Below are 18380 nucleotides of genomic sequence, written 5' to 3' on the forward strand. Positions count from 1 at the left end.
AAAAACGTGACCACACGTAGCTTATGCCAGCTTCCTCCAAACACACCAAACTCCAGCTGCTTCATATCACATGTGAACACGACCTCTCCGTGCACCACGAGCTCCACCCTGTTCCACTCCCGCGTTTCCTCCAAGACGCACTGGTGTCCGCGTGCGCTCAGAACGGCTGCGGACACGTTGGAGGGAAAATGTTTGACCTCGTGCGAAAAAGTGAAAGCAGAAGACAACAACTGGAAGAGACACACATACCCTGGAGACCCTGCAGACGAAAGGTCCGGTGTTTAACTATCCCACAGGATTCACAAGGTCCGTAACAAATTGTCACGCGCGCTAGTTTTGGCATTGTTAAATGTGGTTACCTAGGTAACGGTCACACACAACTGCTAACATAGCATCGATATGAGACATGCGTGCCTCGTCTTGGACAAGGGTAAAAAAAAAATCAACTAACTAAATAACTAACTAACTTACTGACTAAATAAATAAATATTAAAAAAAATAAAATAAAAAACGAATTAATAGGTTGAATTCCTTGTCTTAACATGATAAAATAGAGCATTGCTATAACTCATGAATAAAATATCTATTATATATTTGACTCATTTAAAATTTTCTAATTTCTCACAATCGAATAAACAGTGATTCGTTTTTTTTGTGCTACTTGTTTATGTAAAAGAAAAAAAAAAGAAAAAGAATAAAATCAAAATCCCTCAGGGTTGAAATTAGCCTTTTGGTTAGCTCTGACACACGTGTTTTATGTGTCAGATTTTCTTACATTAAAGGGAAATATACTGCTATAATACATAATATATGAAATATACTACCTACTACCTGTGAGTGACAATCTTATCATAAAATAATCAGGACAACAGGTCTTGAAATATCTTTATTTCATTTAAATAGGCTAGTCTTTCCTTAAATCTCTCTCAAATGACACTTTACTTAACAGTGTAAACACAGTGTTCACCTCTGGTTGAAAGTTTCATAAATGTACTATTTTAATTTACATTTACACCCTGTAACATTAAGTTAAATCATATAAAAATAAATCGCTAAAATATTCTGTTCATAAATTTACATTAACACAGGTCTTATTACATTTTAAACTAGGATGTAACAACATCCCTTTTAAATCTTGGTTCAGTTTTTGTCTCATATGTACACAACCACAGTATGAGTCCCAGTATAAGATCTACAATACAGTAGTAATTCAACATCTATAGGTTATATAGAATATACTGTATATTTGGCACAATTGACAACAGTTTGAGACAGCTCAAATGGAAATTGCATAGAAGATTCTAGTTTTACAGTGTACCACAATCTTCAGGAAATCAAAAGACAGCAGCATGCGGTTTGCACATTGACACACAGTGAGGATCAGCCATTTATCATAACTCTCAGACCATTTCTCATCTGTCAAACGGACTGACAGGCTTTATGGACAAAATAATACAGACATGAACAAGGCAAAACGAATCTTGAGGTTATAAGTCTCTTTTTCCTCCTTATATATTTCCTAATTTCCCTCCAAACCTTGGCTGTATTACTAACAGCCACTGAACTATAAATTCACTATTTTCTTTGGCTGATCCATTTCAAATTAGTGCAAAACATCAATAGGTTAAATTTGGCTTTTACTATCACCTTAACACCATATCCACACTGACAGACACCCTGAATATACTGGATTTTTTTGCGACAACAGCACAGACCACTTAGGTTATCATCTGGACTTGAGACATGGCACAATACAGTTAACCACAAAACAGCTTTACGTACTATCTCGTGTCACAGTTATGATGGATAACTTTTAAGCGAGGCAGCACAATTATGCACAAAAAATGCATGTAAAGACACACTTCAGTTATTTCACCAGAATGGAAATCTTCTTATGATTTACTTCCATTTTTTAGAGCTTGTGCCCCTTCTTTTGATGAAGTCTGGGTTTGAGCCTCCACTGTGGTCTGTGCAGGTGTTTTCGGTGCAACGGGAAGCAGTGTTTGCTGATTTTTGCACAGGTCTGTCGGCCTCTGTGGCACTTTTATTTGCCAGTTTTTGTCTGTTGGAGCATTTGGCTCCAGCGTCTGACCCTGTTTTTTCCCGGTAGAGTCTGAGCTGGTGTTACATTTATTGCACAGATCCCTCATGTCCAGGAGTCCCTGCACCAAGCACTTGACAAACTCTGCTGAGCTGGTGTCAGGACTTTCACGGAAGCTGGACACGCAGAAGATGATGTGGTCTGACTGAGGGTTGTAGCATGCTCCATATCCGTTTGGGACCACAGGACCGTAGCAGCAGAACATCTCTACAGTAGTAGGAACCTGGAAGGAGGAAAGGAGAGCAGTTTAAACAAACCTAAACAAGACGAGGCAAGTCAGAAGTCTGTTATTTACAGCCTGAGTTTAGTAGAATCTGATGACTTTACCTGACTAGTTGAGAGGATGAACTGATTACTGATGAGATAGGCTTCATCCCTGAATATTTCTGGCTTCTCTAGCTTCAGCTCCTGTGCCATCTCTCGTAGTCCCAGTAAGTGATTGTCTATGGCCATTCCTGTAATAGCCTGGAAAGGAGAAATTATAAATGTTTTATTGATTACTCTTGGATGCCTGAAGTTAATAATGTTATAATAATTTAGATGAGGTTTGAGAAAAGTTACCAGAATTGTGTACTTTGTCTGGGCGGTTATTGCACCTCGTAACATCTCCATCTTTTCTGCATCCTGGAGAAACAAACAGCTGAGAATCAATGCTTGACAAAAGTCGAACTGAAAGTATTAAAGCTCAGTTCTTCTTACGCTTGCGCTTGGTTTCCCATCTGTCATTGCTTTTACAAAGGCCAGAGCTTCAGGTGTGGCCGAGCGGATGTTGTCCACTCTGCCCTCCTGAAAACGTCGTATAGAAGCGCTCTCGTAGGTTGACACTGGTCTTCCGTGACATCTGGAGCAACACACACAGGATCAACTTCAATCTTGAGTTTCAGCTTCACATTAATTATAAAAATGTTGTTATTTCCATCTTTTATTTTACCTGTAGTAGGCCAGCTGTAGAGCTACTTGCATATAAGCATCTGGACTCATCTTTTGCTTCTTGATGAACTCTTTCCCATAGTCGTAGAATTTGTGGACGTTCATGTCCAGATTTTTCACCTGCCTGAAAAAAACATTAAGGCTTACAGTGAGCAGACAACATTCAACTTAATACAGTTTACAACTTTTGATATATATTATCTCTCGTAGAAATATTTAGCCCTAAGTGCTTTCACATAGAAACAAATGGATAAAAAAATAAACAAATAGCTTGTGTCAAGACTGAAAAATGAGATTAAGTATAGATTTTGAAAAAGACCAAATTTTAACCAAATAAAAAGGTTGTTTTTTGTATTTGGTTTAAAAAATACCAAAGAGCTTACTACTTACAGGATATTTAAAATAAATTTTGCATTGAGTAATTTTTCTGAGATACCAGATTAAACCAGACCTCTGTAATTTGTCAGCAGAAGACGCGAGGAGTCTGTGAATCTCTGGAGTGCATTTCCAGCGTAGTCTGCGCGGCGCGTGCAGATCACTCACACTCGCAGCCCTGACCAGCTTTGATGGGCTGCCAATCCTGAAACACCACAAGAACATCGCATCACCTGGCCTTAATCTCCAGTAATTCTTGTATGAATATCCAGAGTGTGAATATTAGCATGTCAGGACTTACATGTATTTGAGTAGATACTCAGTGCACTGGACGAGGACGATTCCCTCAAACGGTGAATGCTCACACACAACTCCACAGCAGCCGTCAGCTCCTACAACAAACTGACACAGTCATGTGGGATTTTCATTAGAGGACCTAACTGTGCTGCTGGAGAAGCCAATATTCAGTTCACTTCATTGGTCAACAAGGCAAGACAAGTTTATTTATATGGTGCATTTCAGCAAGGCAATTCAAATTTCTTACAGAGAAAACATATTAAAAGAAAACAATTAAAATTCAGGTATAAAGCAGATAAAAATAAGATACAAGATAAGATTCAATAAAACAAAACAGAATAAAAAAGAAAGAAGGTTAAAACAGATTTTAAGATAAAGGCATAAAAGATGCAGTGCTTAGTTGCAGAGATGCAGAGATAAAAGGCAGCTGTAAAAAGGTGAGTCTTCAACCTAGATTTAAAGGAGTTCAGAGTTTTAGGAGGCCTGATATGTTCTGGCAGTTTGTTCCAGATATTTGCAGCATAGAAGCTGATGCTACTTCTCCACATTTGGTTCTGACTCTGAGGACTGAAAGCAGACCTGATCCAGATGACCCAAGTGGTCTTGATGGTTCATACTGGATTAGAAGATCATTGATATATTTTGGCCCCAATCCATTCAGGGCCTTGTAAACAAACAAGACTGTTTTAAAGTCTATCCTCTGACAAAAAGGGAACCAGTGTTAAGACCTCAGAACTGGACTGATGTGATCCACTTTCTTGGTCATGGTGAGGACTCGAGCAGCAGTGTCCTAAACCAGCTGCAGCAGTCTGACTCATTTTTTAGGGAGACCTGTAAAGATGCTGTTATAGTAATCAAGACCACTGAAGATAAAAGCATTTTCAGTCCTTTAATCCTCAACGCATTGTTTAAGTGATAGTAGGCCGACTTTGTAACTGTCTTAACGAGGTCCCTTTAAAAAGGGCACCTCCTTATTCTGCAGTGAAGAAATGTAAAGTATGATCTTGGACTCTTTAAGGCATGCACAAACAGTAAATCATGTTCTTCATTCAAGTAGTCTGGTTCTTTAGTAAATATCTTCATCAAAAGTCATGCTAATAACATCAGACTTGTAATCCAATAAGATGATCCACTTTGCATCTCCTCTCCAATCCTTTCGTCTTTTTCTCAACAAGTCTCACCACTTCTCTGAGAAAATTAAAAAAGCCCTCTAACCTGCATGGGCTTGTCATACCAACGGTTGCCCCCATTCTTGGCCACTCCTCCGCCGTGCAGCATCAACATGGCGCGTGTGGTGTCACTTAGCTCTGGTCCCGTGGCCTCATCCAGGCAGACCAGACACATGCAGCGCTCGATCATGTCCAAGGAATCCCTGTTGGTGGACTCTGCAAGATTAAACATTGAAAAAGTTAGTCATAGACAGATTCAAAAACAGAACTTCCAACTTAAAAAAAAAAAACTTGCCTCTCATCAGCACGCTCCGGGACTCCGCCCACTCTGTGCGGCCGTCTGAAGTGAGAAGACCAATAGGGGGGAGCCGTTCTTCCTCGTTGTCAGCCATCTTGGCGATCTTCTCCAGTTGAGTGAGCAGGTCTCTTTCATTCAGTCGGCGGAAGTTGATCACCACATCCAGTACGAAAAACTACATGAAGGTTCAATTTTTTAGTAGTTGTGACCATCATTTTAACCAATAATGACATAAAACTGGAGCTAACAAAAGCAGCAGCTCAAGCAAATAACAGAGTTTCGTAAGACTCCTCTCAGGATTGTATACAGTCAGTGGTTGCTTTGTTGGGAGTGCTGGGTCTGACCAACCTTTAGCTCGGCTAGAAAGCAGCAAAGGAGTGGAGCTGAGGTCACAGCCCTGTTAAATCATAATCTAAATGGATGTGTTGTAAAAACTGACTGCAGTGGAAATCATTGCAAGGTGCTTAAACTAACTTCCAAAATCCATTGTTTGTGAAATTATCAGCGGGGTGTGATTCACTCATTTGGAGATGTGTTGGTGTAACACCCGCAGAGTCTGTTTACAGAGCTGAAAGACTCAATCCAGTGATGATCCATATGTTGTGCTGCAACGCAAACACAATGTGTAGCCTAGCTGTCACTGTAATTAAGTGAAACTGTCACTGAAACTATTGTTCTCTGTCTATCATGAGGTGGTCTTTACTGGATTTATCAGCGCTATTTGCAGCACTTATTATCTGCTAAAGCACAGGCATGAACAGCATTGCTTTACATTGTGATGGAGAACGTGTCACACGGTTGAAATCACTCCAAAAATATACCAAGTGTTTTTTTTTTGTGGAGCTCATTTCATGTTAGTGGAGAAACTGTTCGATATTCTGGCACATAGCAAACAAAAACTGCAACACATGGGTGCTTTTGCATGTCATCAATTAAACACTAAGTCTACTGAATAGCAGAATGTTGTGTGTAAAGATGCACATTACATTACATCTTAGAATTTCTTCTTTTCACCAACCAAGAAGTCTAATTGAAATACTTAAATTTGCAGGAAGAAAAAGAGCTGCTAATTATGGTATTTCAGAAGCTACAACCCAATTTGTTTGACATTTATTGCTTGAATATCACCAAAATTATCCTTTAATCATCAGATGATTGCTTTGCATTTGTTTGATGGACTTTTTGACCCAAGTTGTAGAAAGTGACAGAGCTACTTGTGATGACTTAAGTTGAGGATAATTGTTAAAGTGGACTGACCTGGTTTTTACAAGCCACAATGATGTGTTCAGGTTCTGGCATCACGCTGCTCTCCTGAGCCACCAGTGTGTCCCTTTCAGGCCCCGGTAGGCGGTAGGAAGTGAAGAGACGATAGTACTGCTCCATGCACATAGGGGTCCCAGCCAACTGACCCCGAGCATAGTCCACCGGCAGAGCTCGTCTGCACGCAGACAGTCACGCTTTAGTTTTTATATCACCTTTGGATAAAGATCATTCATCTGTGATTTACTTTAAATACCAACTCACGCATCAAGAAGAGTCTTGTACTCCAGAACACCAGAAATTAAGTGTGCAGCAAACCTAAGACGGGAGGAAAAAAAAGTGAAATTGTTAAATACTTCTGTATTTTTAGTCTTTACTCTCTGAACCCATGAGCAGCTGTATTCAAAGGTAGACATTCAGCATGTAAATCACCTGGTTAAGGGTGCAGTGTTGGATCAATACCATGTTAACCAAAGCTCAGCCTTCATTGTCTATTAACCTTGCAACCAGCAGGGTGGCCTGGCCTCTCACCCCTCAAGGTGTTCTGGGTAATAACCCTATCCGTCACCGTGTTGTAAGGAACTGTTTCCATTTGTTGTAATCCATCAAAGCAGACCTCTGAGTAATTTATAAACTTGACTGTCTGTTGGGGAACAGGTTGGCTGAGTGATAGGAGGATTCACCCCATGTATGGAGGCTGTCGTCTTCCAGGTCTCTGATTTGGCACCCCCTTCCCTCTGCTCCCAACATTTCCTGTCTCTCTTCAGCTATCCAAAGGTAAAACTACCCCACCAAAGAAACAAAACGCTTTCCTTAATTTCTTAAGTCATGGTTGTGTCTCGTACCTCAAAGAGTCGATTGGAGCCTTGAAGTTCTGCTGTGGGAAAACCATCACAGGGCTGGAGTTGACGGGTAGAGCTAATCTGTTGTTCAGGTACATGTCATTCAGCCAGTATTCATACACCTGCAACCAGAAGGATTCACACACAGGCAAAATACTGTCACACAATGATGAAAGGAAGTTAGAGCACAATATTCACTAATAGAAAATCAGCTGAGGAGCGACTTTCATTTTGAAATTGACTGGTGGTAAAAGTTGAAATCAACTTCTTGTGTCCTCTTGAGTTTCATTTACCCAGTTGGCCTTGTTTGTCCTCCTCTCCTCCAGTTTGCTCTGCAGTAGCTCCCCCACTCCCCCAGGGGCTCTGAACTGCTCCACGGCCTTTTGGGTCTTTTTGAACTGTTCCTCGGTGAGCAGGTGCTTCATGCACTTCAGGTACATGTCCAGAGTGTCCTGCAGGGCTGGGAGAGGCAGCTTAGGGAGGCCCTGGACAGGATGAGGGATGAAAACACCTCAATGAATACCAAGTTTTGTTTTTATTTCCCCCAAATTTTTTGAACACACTTGAAGCCTGAAGGTGTGTCCTGTCACATCAGTTTATCAAAAAAAGTCAAAACAGAATTGAAATGATAACTGAAATTTTAGTCATTATTAAAAAAAACAACCATATAGATTGAAAATGGTAAACTTCATTTTGCCTTGGATAAAAAAGAATAATTTAGATATAATAGCATCTGAAGCCTTGATTTCTCCATTCTATACATTTGTGTTTTAGGGTAATTCTGGTTCATTTCATACATATTGTTTGAAAAATAATGATGTGCTCATTTTGAGAAATAAGACATAAAAATGATATTTACATCTCCTCCTCCTGAGTCTTTGGAGGGCTCTTGATCCAGGACAGGCATGTTGATGGCTCAGAGGGAAAGACTGTGTCCACAGATACAGATCAGACACACTTCATGTGAAAGTGTTTTAAATTTGACTGTCAGACATGATCAAAACAAATTGAGGACAATTTTCTTTAAAAAGAGGATCATATTTAAGGCAAGTATATTTTTCTACTCGATAAATAGAATTTAAACAGTTATATATAAAACAACCATAAGTTTGGGAGGCCACAGTTTCATATTCAAATTAATTTCTCAGGCATGCGTTTGTTTTGTATCATTTTAACTAATCAGAAACAGAAATTAATCACAGAATAAATCAGTTGTTTTACTCACCAGAAAGGCCAGCAAACACCCAGATGTCCCGGTGCTCCAATTAAAACTTTATCCTTCTACTTTTGATTCCATATCGGGTGGAAATCCACTCAAATGTCCCCACTTTGATCCTTCATCATTGTCTTTAAATCCCCTGCATGGCACCAGCACAACTCCCTCGCTGGCTGAGGAGGAGATGCTGAGAGGGTACCTCACCCTCCTGCCAGCCAAGCTCCTCCCAGAAGTCTTTCTATTCGCCGAGAAGTTTATTTGGCTCTTCAGATCTTCACCCCACCTCATATTTAGACTGAGACTGAGCGCGTCGCACGCTCACATTGTATCGAACAGTCAGGATGCGTTTGGCACGGACTCCATCCTTCGGCGGCCTGAATTTCAGCACTTTTGCGCGTCATTTTGGCACATTTTGCCTGCACATTACCTATCAATTTGCACTTAGAGTATCTGATATCAGCATTTCTTATTTTCTCTTTCTTTTTTGGGCGATGTGTTGTTTAATTTTTCCTTATTTGATCACTATCTTATCATTTGTCTGCCATTAAACATTTTTTTTTTAATTTGGTGAGGGTTTCCACTTTTTGTAAAAAGACCCAAACACTAATTTTCGTCTGCTTTAATTCACAACAAGGAACAGAAAACGTCCCAGTGCAGAATTAAGTTAAAAACGTGTCTATAATCAGGAATGTCTTTCAAAAACCGTGCGCTGTTACCATTAATTATAAAGTGACATTTTATGATTTTCTCCACGTTTTTTCCACAAATACATCACATTAAATATTACAATCACTCAAATCAATCATTTCCACGAACTGTATCATTCACATAATATTCATTTAATTATATACATGAATATACAGCTATGTACAATCTTTATTATAATATGAGGCTATGCATTCCAGAAGTACATTTTCCAAAATCATCCAAACAAACAGACAACAAGATGCAGATTTCACTCCATGTCCATCCGTTGTTTCTCTCTAAAACACACAGTCAGTATTGCATATTCAGTTTAGCAGCACAACTCTGGCAAAAATGAACACAGATTACACTAAAGACGCATACACTACAGCTGTTCGTTTGTTAAAATACATTTACACATAATCCCTGAATACGATATGACTCTGTTTCTGATACAGTGCTAATTACTGTTAATGACTTGACATTTATCTCAACAAAACTTCGATCACAATACTCTCACTGAAGATGAACAAACGCCGGCGCGCGCCTTCTTACCGCGGAAGCTTGAATCTACTTGATTTGACAACACCCGCAGGGATTGTCACCAGAAGCAGTGAATAATTGAGCCTGTTACACAATCCTAATCGTGATAAGCAGTTGATTGAATCTAACAGAATGCACACAGCTCTACATTGGCACTTTGATAGTTTTACACTCAGTTAAAGGTCTTTTACGCATACTCTCCCCCAGAGGATTCCTCCTCTGAGTACGACCGCTGCGCAAAGGTTTCAATACCATTCTCGTCGATTGTTGTACACAAACCCTTTCTCTTTTTCTCTCGCTGCTCCATCTTAATCGTATCGTACAGTCCCGTGGGGCCATCATCCAGGAGCATATTACGCTCAGAGAATGAAGGTTTCATCTGTGAGACGTTTTTCAGCAGCAGGAGCGCCGGTGCGTAAAGTACATTTGCGAGGCCCATGCCTAAGTTGAGCTGCACAAAGCCCAGATTGTGCACTATCTGTCCAGCCGCCACGGGCCCCAGGGCATAGGCCACGCAGTAGGAGATGTCTGCGATGGCGTACACGCTGCCATACACCGACACATGGCGCACATCCACCAGGAAGCCCAGTGTGGGCAGGAGCGCCGTGTCCACGAAGGCGATGCCAAAACAGATTCCGCACAGCGGGATCATGAGCTGTCCAAAGTTTTTACAGGCTGGCACTGTGCAGGAGCTGGCGCCGATGAACACCATACCTATGGCCCCATAAAACCACTGTAGATGAGGATACTTGGCTGCTAATTTGACAGTCAGGTACACACCCAAAACATGAGGGAAGAAGGCAGGGAACCATGTCATGCCTATCTCCCACTGGGAGGCATGCATGGTGTCCTCCATCCAGTTGGCGATAGTTGGCTCAAGGAAGGCGAGAGGGATGTTACAGATGATCAAAGCACCAGCCACCACGGCTATATAAGGATCAATCATCAGTTTGTAGATGGGGGTGCCCACCGGCATGTTTTGCCTCTCTTTGTTGGAGAAAGGTTTCAGCACAGTCAAACAGAAAGCCCCGTCAATGAGGCAGATGCAGGCCAGGATCAGAAAGGGCACACGCCTCCCTGCAAACTCGTAAAGGACCCCTCCAAACGGGGGCGCCACCAGACTTCCAAAAGAGATGAAAGCCAAGGCGATACCCAGCGCTTTGCTCCTCTCCTTCTCCTCCGTGTACCTGTCTGCGATCAGAGCGATTCCAGAGGTGTCGGCAAAAGCTGAGCCGAGGCCCTGCATGCTGCGCGCTAGGAATAGAGTCGCGTAGTTGTCAGCAAAGGCAAAAATGAGCGTTGAGAGAAACATGACATTCAGGCCGATAAAGAGTGGGATATCATACCCTACCCTGTCTATAAACGTGCCACTCAGTGGGTTCACGATGAGCTGCACGATGGCCTTGGAGGCGAAAAGGACACCGATCTGCAGGTCAAAGTTGCTCTCGGTAACTTTGCGCACGGTGCTGTTGGTGGAGTTGGTGTGCGCTGCTGCTGCTTGGACATGATCCGCTGCTTTCTGTAGTCCTTCAAGGTAATCGGGTATGATTGGCACAATCACCATGTAAAGCATGTTGTCTAACAAAAGTGCAACACAGACTATAACTAGAATAATCCGTTTCTGTCGCTCTGGGTCTTGGATTGTAACTGCATTGCCCAGTTGTTTAGTTCTTTCGCTCATTTGGGACAGTTTAGAGGCGGCAGATTGAGCCAAATTAGTGGCTTGTCCCTCTGTGGTCCCCTCCGGCTCCATGATTTTCTCCCCTTCTGGTTCGAGACTTGTCTTATGGAAAATGAATCAGCTTCCCCCGTTTGATTTGTTTATAGAATTACGCACGCTTGGCACATCTGTTCTGTCTTTATTCAGTTTTCTTATCCAACACCGGAAGCCCTACTAATGAGCTAGATAACTTTCCTCTGCTTTACCTCTTCTCTGTCCCTTGTGCCGTCCGTCATCGCACGCGCTTTTCCACTTCCGTGACTTGGACCCGTTTTATCGCTGTCGTCCCTTGTTGCTTCATTGTCTCATATCCCGTCATTCGAGTGACGTGCTGGTCCCGGGCAGCACTCACAGGTTTCGGGGTTCACCTCTGGCTCACAGTGCGGAGGACTGGCTGGTTTGGGTCCGTCTGCTGCGCTCCTTCCGCTCCCTGACGCTCCCAGCTGTCTCCAGTCACCTGTAACGCGCTGAGCTAAGTCATCATTTCACATCAGCCGGACTGCTTTTTGTCGGCCGTGTAAGGAATACACACTGCAGTTTGTTGACTCCCATAGGTGTCCCCCCTCCCCCTGCTTTCCTCACCGATGGCTGTGACGCACGGTCCTGCTGCTCTCCAGAAGATGTTTTATGCTAATTAAATACAAAATCCCGAGTGCGCACTGCTGCTCAGCCAGTTGCTTAAAGAGAGCCAAGGATGTTTGACTCAGTCTACGTTATAATCAAGCTACTCCGTTTTAACTCAGACTTATCTTCTTATGGATACATAAAAAACATACTTTAATTCCTCACAGGTCTTCAGTCCTTGAATTTCTACTTTTATTTTGCTTTCAACTAAAACCTCAGCAACCTGGAGAACAGTCTGTTAAAAACTAAACTAAACTCTGACAGTAAAAGATAAACAAGGATTCCTGTCCTGCTGCAAACAATTTCAGCACCACACTCCAATGGACAGCTCCACAAAGGACGTCATTACAGTTAATTTAAATCTCCCAAAGTTTCTCTCCCCATAAATCCTCCCACTATTTTTTTTTTTGAAAAGGAAAATGTATAATATTTTCTTATTAAACTGAGCTGAGTTAAAGTTTAAAACTTCCAGCACTCACACTGATAAAGGCTGACAGCAAGGACTGATTTTTGTGAGGCTGATCTATGTGATCCACTTCTTTTGGGAAACTATCATCACTATCATCATAAATTAAATAAATTAACAAAACTGTAATCTACACACTAATAACAAACATTAAGATCTTAATTACTCTCCTGACTTTTGGTTGGAACTTCTTAACTTTCTAACATGTTGTCATGGCACTGAAAATTTTCTGATGAGCAATTTATTTATTTTTTAAAATCCAACAAATGTGCACCTGTGTGTGCTTGATCCATGTAGATAAAGTCAATCTTTTCATTTAACCATCCACAGAAACTTTCAGGTATCTTATTCGTCCAGTTCGCTGCTGACACTGAGCAAGTTATCTGTAGGTTTAAACAAAGTCAAATGCTGCCACCTACTGGTGCAGTCAAGTTTAAAAAGCTGTCGCCAACAACTATTATATATATATATATATTTAAAATATATATATATATATTACAGATATTTTGGTTTTAAGTATAAGCCATCATTCCAAGAGGATTTCATTTATTATCTTTCAGGGCAAATGACAGTCTATTTTAACTCGGTTTAAAGATAATTAAGTCAGTTTATCAAAATTTGACTACAAAATAAAAATAAATGAAAATAGAGGTCAGAATATGACATTGTATTTGTTAAACACAGTGTTTGTCAGAAATAAATACTAATAAAATCTCATCAGAATCAGAATCACCTTTATTGGCCAAGTATTTTCAAGAATACAAGGAACTTGACTCCGGTTTAAACTGCACTCTCTCAGTACTATCAGTGACTGTTAAAGTCTTTCCAGCTGTAAGGATGATTGAAGAGAAGACCTACAACATTTAACAGAGCAGTGCTGACATCTAGTGGAGGAGAAAATAATTGGTGAAGGAGAGCTCTTCCTGTTAAAAAAAACAAGTAAATAAATAAAAAGACCCAAACAGATCACAGCTTACTATTTTTGTATTTTATGTCGGATACATAGTCAAGATTTCCAAACAGTTTCCAAAGCACACAGATCAAATATCAGCAGTGGAGATAATTTAACGAGGATGAAGGAAGTTGATGACCTTGCAAACAGAATCATGTATTTTCCCTGATCTGTCGACCTGATGGTTGTGATGATGTTTTAGGTCATCTTCTTATTTCTTTAATGATTATTCAAATAGATTTGTCGGCTGGTTTCCTCTGAAGGCGTCTCATGACCTTGTTCTGCCAGTAGATGTCCTCACACCCCTTCAGATTCTACAGAAAAACGATTGAATCCCTCCTTTTTCATCATTATCTTTTTTTTTTTCTATCAATTTTATCTTTTGTACTGATTAAAGTCCTGATGAAAATATTGAATATAAAACAGGGTTCTGAATCTTGTTTCTTGATGGCTTTGTTCACAACTGGTGCTTCGGTCAGCAGTGATCTGGTCACATAGTGAAGGCTTTAAGACTTTTTTAAGTTATTCCATGAAAGAAAACAATAAAATCAAACAAAGGAGGCCTCTTTAACAGCATTATAGGCCAGTCCAGTGGTCTCTGACCTCTTTCTTCTTTTGACCCTTTAAAAAGTATTAAAACAGGCGATTTTCTTCCCTGTTTGTTTTATTTTGATATTACAATATTTGAATATTGAGAACAAAGAACATAATTTTGTAAAACATCAATTTTTAATTTTTTAAAATTATATCTAGTATCCTAAAGGAATTGTTTTGAATGATTAAAGCCCCCCTCTGGATTCTTGACTGTGAAAGACTGACAAATACAGGTGCAGTTTCTCAGGTAGCCACAGGGGGCTTGTTACCGACAGGAGACCTGAGTTTGGAGACTAAAACACAACGTGTAGTACAGGAAACAAACAAGACATAAAAACAACCACATCACTTAAACATGCTCTGCTACAGTACTCTAGAGCGTGTCCAGGATTTTCAGATGGGGTCACTGACTTAAACAGGACTGGTATGTGTGCATTTATAAAAATTAAGAGTATTTATTTACCCTGACTTAATCTAATTTAACTAGCATCAAAGTACCATAAAGATGTTAGATCCCTGATTTCCTGTATGTGCATTTTTGTGGTCTGGTACACTCTGGTATGCAGAAATTTAACTCTTTGTTGTATCCAGACTTCTCACCAGCTGCCTGTACGCTTTCCTGTCCTCCTCATATTATCTTGATGATTCATTAGAGCACCTATAATACAAAACCCATGGCACATTGGGTTAATCTCATGTTCTCTTATGAGAGGCCATTTATTGTATTTCCACTTTAACCACTGAACACGTGTGACAAGGGGCTGTGTGGTGGTGCAGTGGTTAGTGTTGCTAACTCACAGAAACAAGGTTCCTGGTTCAAATCCTGGCTTGATTTGACAATTTTTGGGGAACAGCAGTTATTTGTAGTGTTTCCTACATTTCAGTTATAACCCATTAAGATGAGACAGAGCCTTTGACTTTTAACACTGATGGACACAAGTTAGCTCGCCCTGAAAAAGAGAGAAAAATTAAGCCTGTGGTGAATCAGGCCTCTTGCAGCATTTAAAAAATATTCAACTCAGGCTGCTGGATGAAAATAGGCAAACTGGCACTGAGACACTGAGTACGGATATTAACAAAATCTTCCTAAGTCGAATGCAAAGCCTCAAACCATCAAAGTCCAAGTTCATTTTCTAATGTCTCTGAAAGAATTCAGAGAAATGCAGCCCGTCGTTACCTCCCAGTCTGGAGATTTGTTGACGTAGACGGGTTAAACCCAGGCTATAAATGTTAGGAATCTAACCAAAAAAGGGGCTCAGAATTTTTCAGTTTTATTTTTAGATGGAGTGTTACGTCACATTGGTGAGAGAACAGCTTTGATAATCACATTTATTTCCCTCAGTGAACATACTGTGACTGGAGAGCTTAGTCAGAGTCATGAAGGCCGGAACTCTGCGCTGCTGGTTTGCTCAAGGGACTTCAACCCTTCTCCCTGTGTTTCTTGTTCATAAGCAGGCAAACAGCAATAAACGAATAGTCAGGGATAAACAAACACATAGAGTAGATACAGGTCTGTGTTATCTTTGTTAAGTTGTTTTTAGTTAGGCATCATCTTCACGACTGTTAGGAAGAAGTTTGTCCTCATTACTATCCTGGCTGAGTTCAGTCATTCAGTAAAAGTTGTAAAAAGATTGGTGAAAAATGACAGCATTATTTCTATTTTCATCAGTACCAATTTCTTTATTTATTATATTAGTCTAGTGTTTTTCTTTTCTTTTTTTAAAACATTTTATTTACAGATTTTTCAATTTACAAAAATAAATATGCTGGTAGTAGAATACACAAGAACATATTTTGATCAAATACACAAAGAAACACAAGTACAAAGATATAGGACACATACACATAAAGGAAAGAAAGAAAAACAAACAAACAAAAAACAACATGGCTGCCAGTTCATGGTACATAGTATTAGGAAAAAAAAGTTTCAAAGTTGTTAACACAAGCGCAACAGTTCAGTAATGGGGTAGACATGAGGATATAGGATAGGATAGAATAGAATAGAATAGAATAGAATAGAATAGAATAGAATAGAATAGAATAGAAAATACTTTATTCATCCCCGAGGGGAAATTCAGGAGTCACAGCAGCATTTAAGAAAACAAAAGTAAGAAAGTGTATAATAAGTGCAAAAAGGTCCGCAAGAAAATAGATAGATGACGAGAGCCCGTCCACCACTCGTCCACCACTCTCCAGCCCAGCCAGCCTCCACCTCCACAGGGTCCAGGACTGAGCCTCCCCAGCAGTCTGTTCAGTCTCTGTCTCCTGGATCCTGTCTGCTCACAGCAGGCGAAGCTCCTCCAATGTGGCGGCGGCGTCCGATGTCAGCTCTGTCAGCCACATTCGTGAACAGGACGATGCCGCTGGGCTAGCGCGGCTAGCTCATCCATCCCACTGGAGATAGATCCCACGTTCCCAACAACGATGGATGGAAGGACAGGTCCACGCCGTCACCTCCCAGCTCACACCCGAGAACCAGCACGTCATCCTCACCTCCTCCTCAGCTCAAGGGAAATCATCAAGCCCTGCACTAGTTAGCATTGACATGCTACAGGCTGCTAACAGCTAATTTCACATGTAAACAATGCAGCCATGGATACATGTAGGATCTCCAGACAAACACAGGAGAAAAGTAGTAAAAATATCTCTGAAGCCACAAAAAGTTTGGTGTCCATGACCAACAATGAACCATACAAAGAGATGATCCACTCCAAATACAAAGATGATGAAAAAGAGACGGAAAAAATTACAAGAAACGGACGAAGAAGAGAGAGCTACTGCAACAGGCAGCTACTTGGGCAGCGCCTAGCAACGAGTGGCCTATTCTATAGATATAGATATAGAAGAGACACAACCTCTGGACCACCAAAACCGTCTCTGGAAAGCAAGCTGATGTCACAATATGCCAAGAAAGGTCTCCAAACTCTCTCAAATTTAATCTCTGTGGCAGATGCAATTTTTCCATTTGAATAACGTAAAGCATGTCTTCAAACCAGTGCAAGAAGCAGGGTGGTGAGGTGGATTTCCAAGTGAGAAGAATAAGTTTTTCAGCATCCACCATTCCTAAAAGCAATGCAATCTGTAAATTAAGTTAAAGTTTGAAAGTCTCTGCAGAGCACTCAAAGATGGCCAGGTTGTGGTTGGGTTGAACATCTCTGGAATTTGCTTTTGAGAAGCATTCGAAAATGGAAGTCCAAAAGTTGCACAGTACAGGGCAAAACCAGAAACAATGTGCCAGAGAACCTTTGGCCAAACAGTATCTGTCACATTTAGAGGACACTGAAGGGAAGATGTGATGAAGTTTCGTCTTTAAGAAATGCAGTCTATGTATCACCTTATACTGGATTATAGCATGAATTAAAAGAACAACGTTTCTTCCCAAAATTCTGGAGATATCTCTGCATTCAAATCCCTGGCCCAAGTTTCTCTGATATGATCTGAAGACACAAGTCTAGTGTTTTTCAAGTGGCCCACGAACCAAAAGACAATTAATATTTTTTTTTAAATAAACTGCTGAATTAACCTCTTAAGACCCAAGCTTTTGTCTGGTGTGCAATTTTAACTCACCTTGCTATTTGGGATATGTAAGACCTAATAAGTTTAATAACTAGACTTGGTCTTTGTACGGGAAGTTTATTTGTGTTATGAGTTTTCTATTTGTTGTTTGTTGGTAGTGTTATTGTACTTATATACATTGTTTTTTTTTTCACTAAAATGGGTGTAATGTTGTGATTTTACCAAAAGATGACATGTACAGTGTCCCTAACTGTGGCTGATTGGTCAAAGTTTGAAAAAGTGAAGGATCATGGGTCTAAGAGGCAGAAATGTAATGCCCACATATATGGAGGCTGGGTCTTAAGAGGTTAACTTAGGAGTCTTGAAGCTGTCTCTGCCACTGATGTGTAAGAAAAGTCTGGCAAAGAGTGTGGGTGAAGATCCGGGTTAGACAACCTGCTGAGTTTTATTAATGGGTGGGGAGCAGGAAAACAGGTTGAGCAGGTATTCGTGGTTACCAAGAACCAGAGTTAGGAGAGTCATGGGATGGCGCTCCAAAAACTGCAAACACAGAGTCAGAGACAGTCTGAAGCACAGGAGGGAGAAAAAACATCTGATGCAAGGCCAAAACAACAAACTGAAAGTAAAAGTACAGGTAGCAGGAAAGTTTTCTAAATGTCAGAGAAGTTAAGATTTTTATTTGTTTATTTGAAACAGGAGACAGTAGATGTGCCAAACTACAGGCTAGTTTCCATCTACATGGTTTGTATGTGACTTCCTTTTAACATGCAGGCTGAACAGGTAAACAAAGCAA

General features: G+C 40.6%; 2 protein-coding genes across 2 annotated transcripts; both read right to left on the bottom strand.

Annotated features, from left to right (window-relative positions):
• Positions 1-1022: 1022 nt before the first annotated feature.
• On the bottom strand, positions 1023-7920 carry chata (choline O-acetyltransferase a). The gene is made up of 14 exons (XM_074675198.1): positions 7906-7920; positions 7566-7757; positions 7276-7394; positions 6695-6748; positions 6428-6608; positions 5168-5345; positions 4919-5088; positions 3708-3808; positions 3483-3611; positions 3033-3155; positions 2801-2942; positions 2663-2725; positions 2429-2566; positions 1023-2324 (listed from the first exon to the last, which is right to left on the bottom strand). Exons 1-14 carry the CDS (start codon positions 7918-7920, stop codon positions 1893-1895), a joined length of 2037 nt encoding a protein of 678 aa, XP_074531299.1. The 3' UTR covers positions 1023-1892.
• Positions 7921-9308: 1388 nt separating this feature from the next.
• On the bottom strand, positions 9309-11991 carry slc18a3a (solute carrier family 18 member 3a). Its single transcript, XM_074676532.1, has one exon. The coding sequence runs from the start codon at positions 11466-11468 to the stop codon at positions 9903-9905; it is 1566 nt and encodes a 521-aa protein (XP_074532633.1). The 5' UTR covers positions 11469-11991; the 3' UTR covers positions 9309-9902.
• Between the last annotated feature and the right edge of the window lie 6389 nt (positions 11992-18380).

The sequence above is a fragment of the Halichoeres trimaculatus genome, unplaced genomic scaffold, assembly GCF_033239565.1.
Source record: "Halichoeres trimaculatus isolate MK-OKI-2021-1 unplaced genomic scaffold, fHalTri1.1 fHalTri1_scaffold_8, whole genome shotgun sequence".
NCBI classification, from domain to species: Eukaryota; Metazoa; Chordata; class Actinopteri; order Labriformes; family Labridae; genus Halichoeres; species Halichoeres trimaculatus.

Bases quoted from the DNA above. Each gene is read 5' to 3' on its own strand.
- chata (XM_074675198.1), bottom strand. The intron at 7,395-7,565 runs GTAAATGAAACT...TTCTGGTTGCAG, and splicing joins GGACAAACAAGGCCAACTGG to GTGTATGAATACTGGCTGAA. The intron at 2,567-2,662 runs GTAACTTTTCTC...TCTCCTTTCCAG, and splicing joins AGACAAAGTACACAATTCTG to GCTATTACAGGAATGGCCAT.
- slc18a3a (XM_074676532.1), bottom strand. From the start codon at position 11,468: ATGGAGCCGGAGGGGACCACAGAGGGACAAGCCACTAATTTGGCTCAA.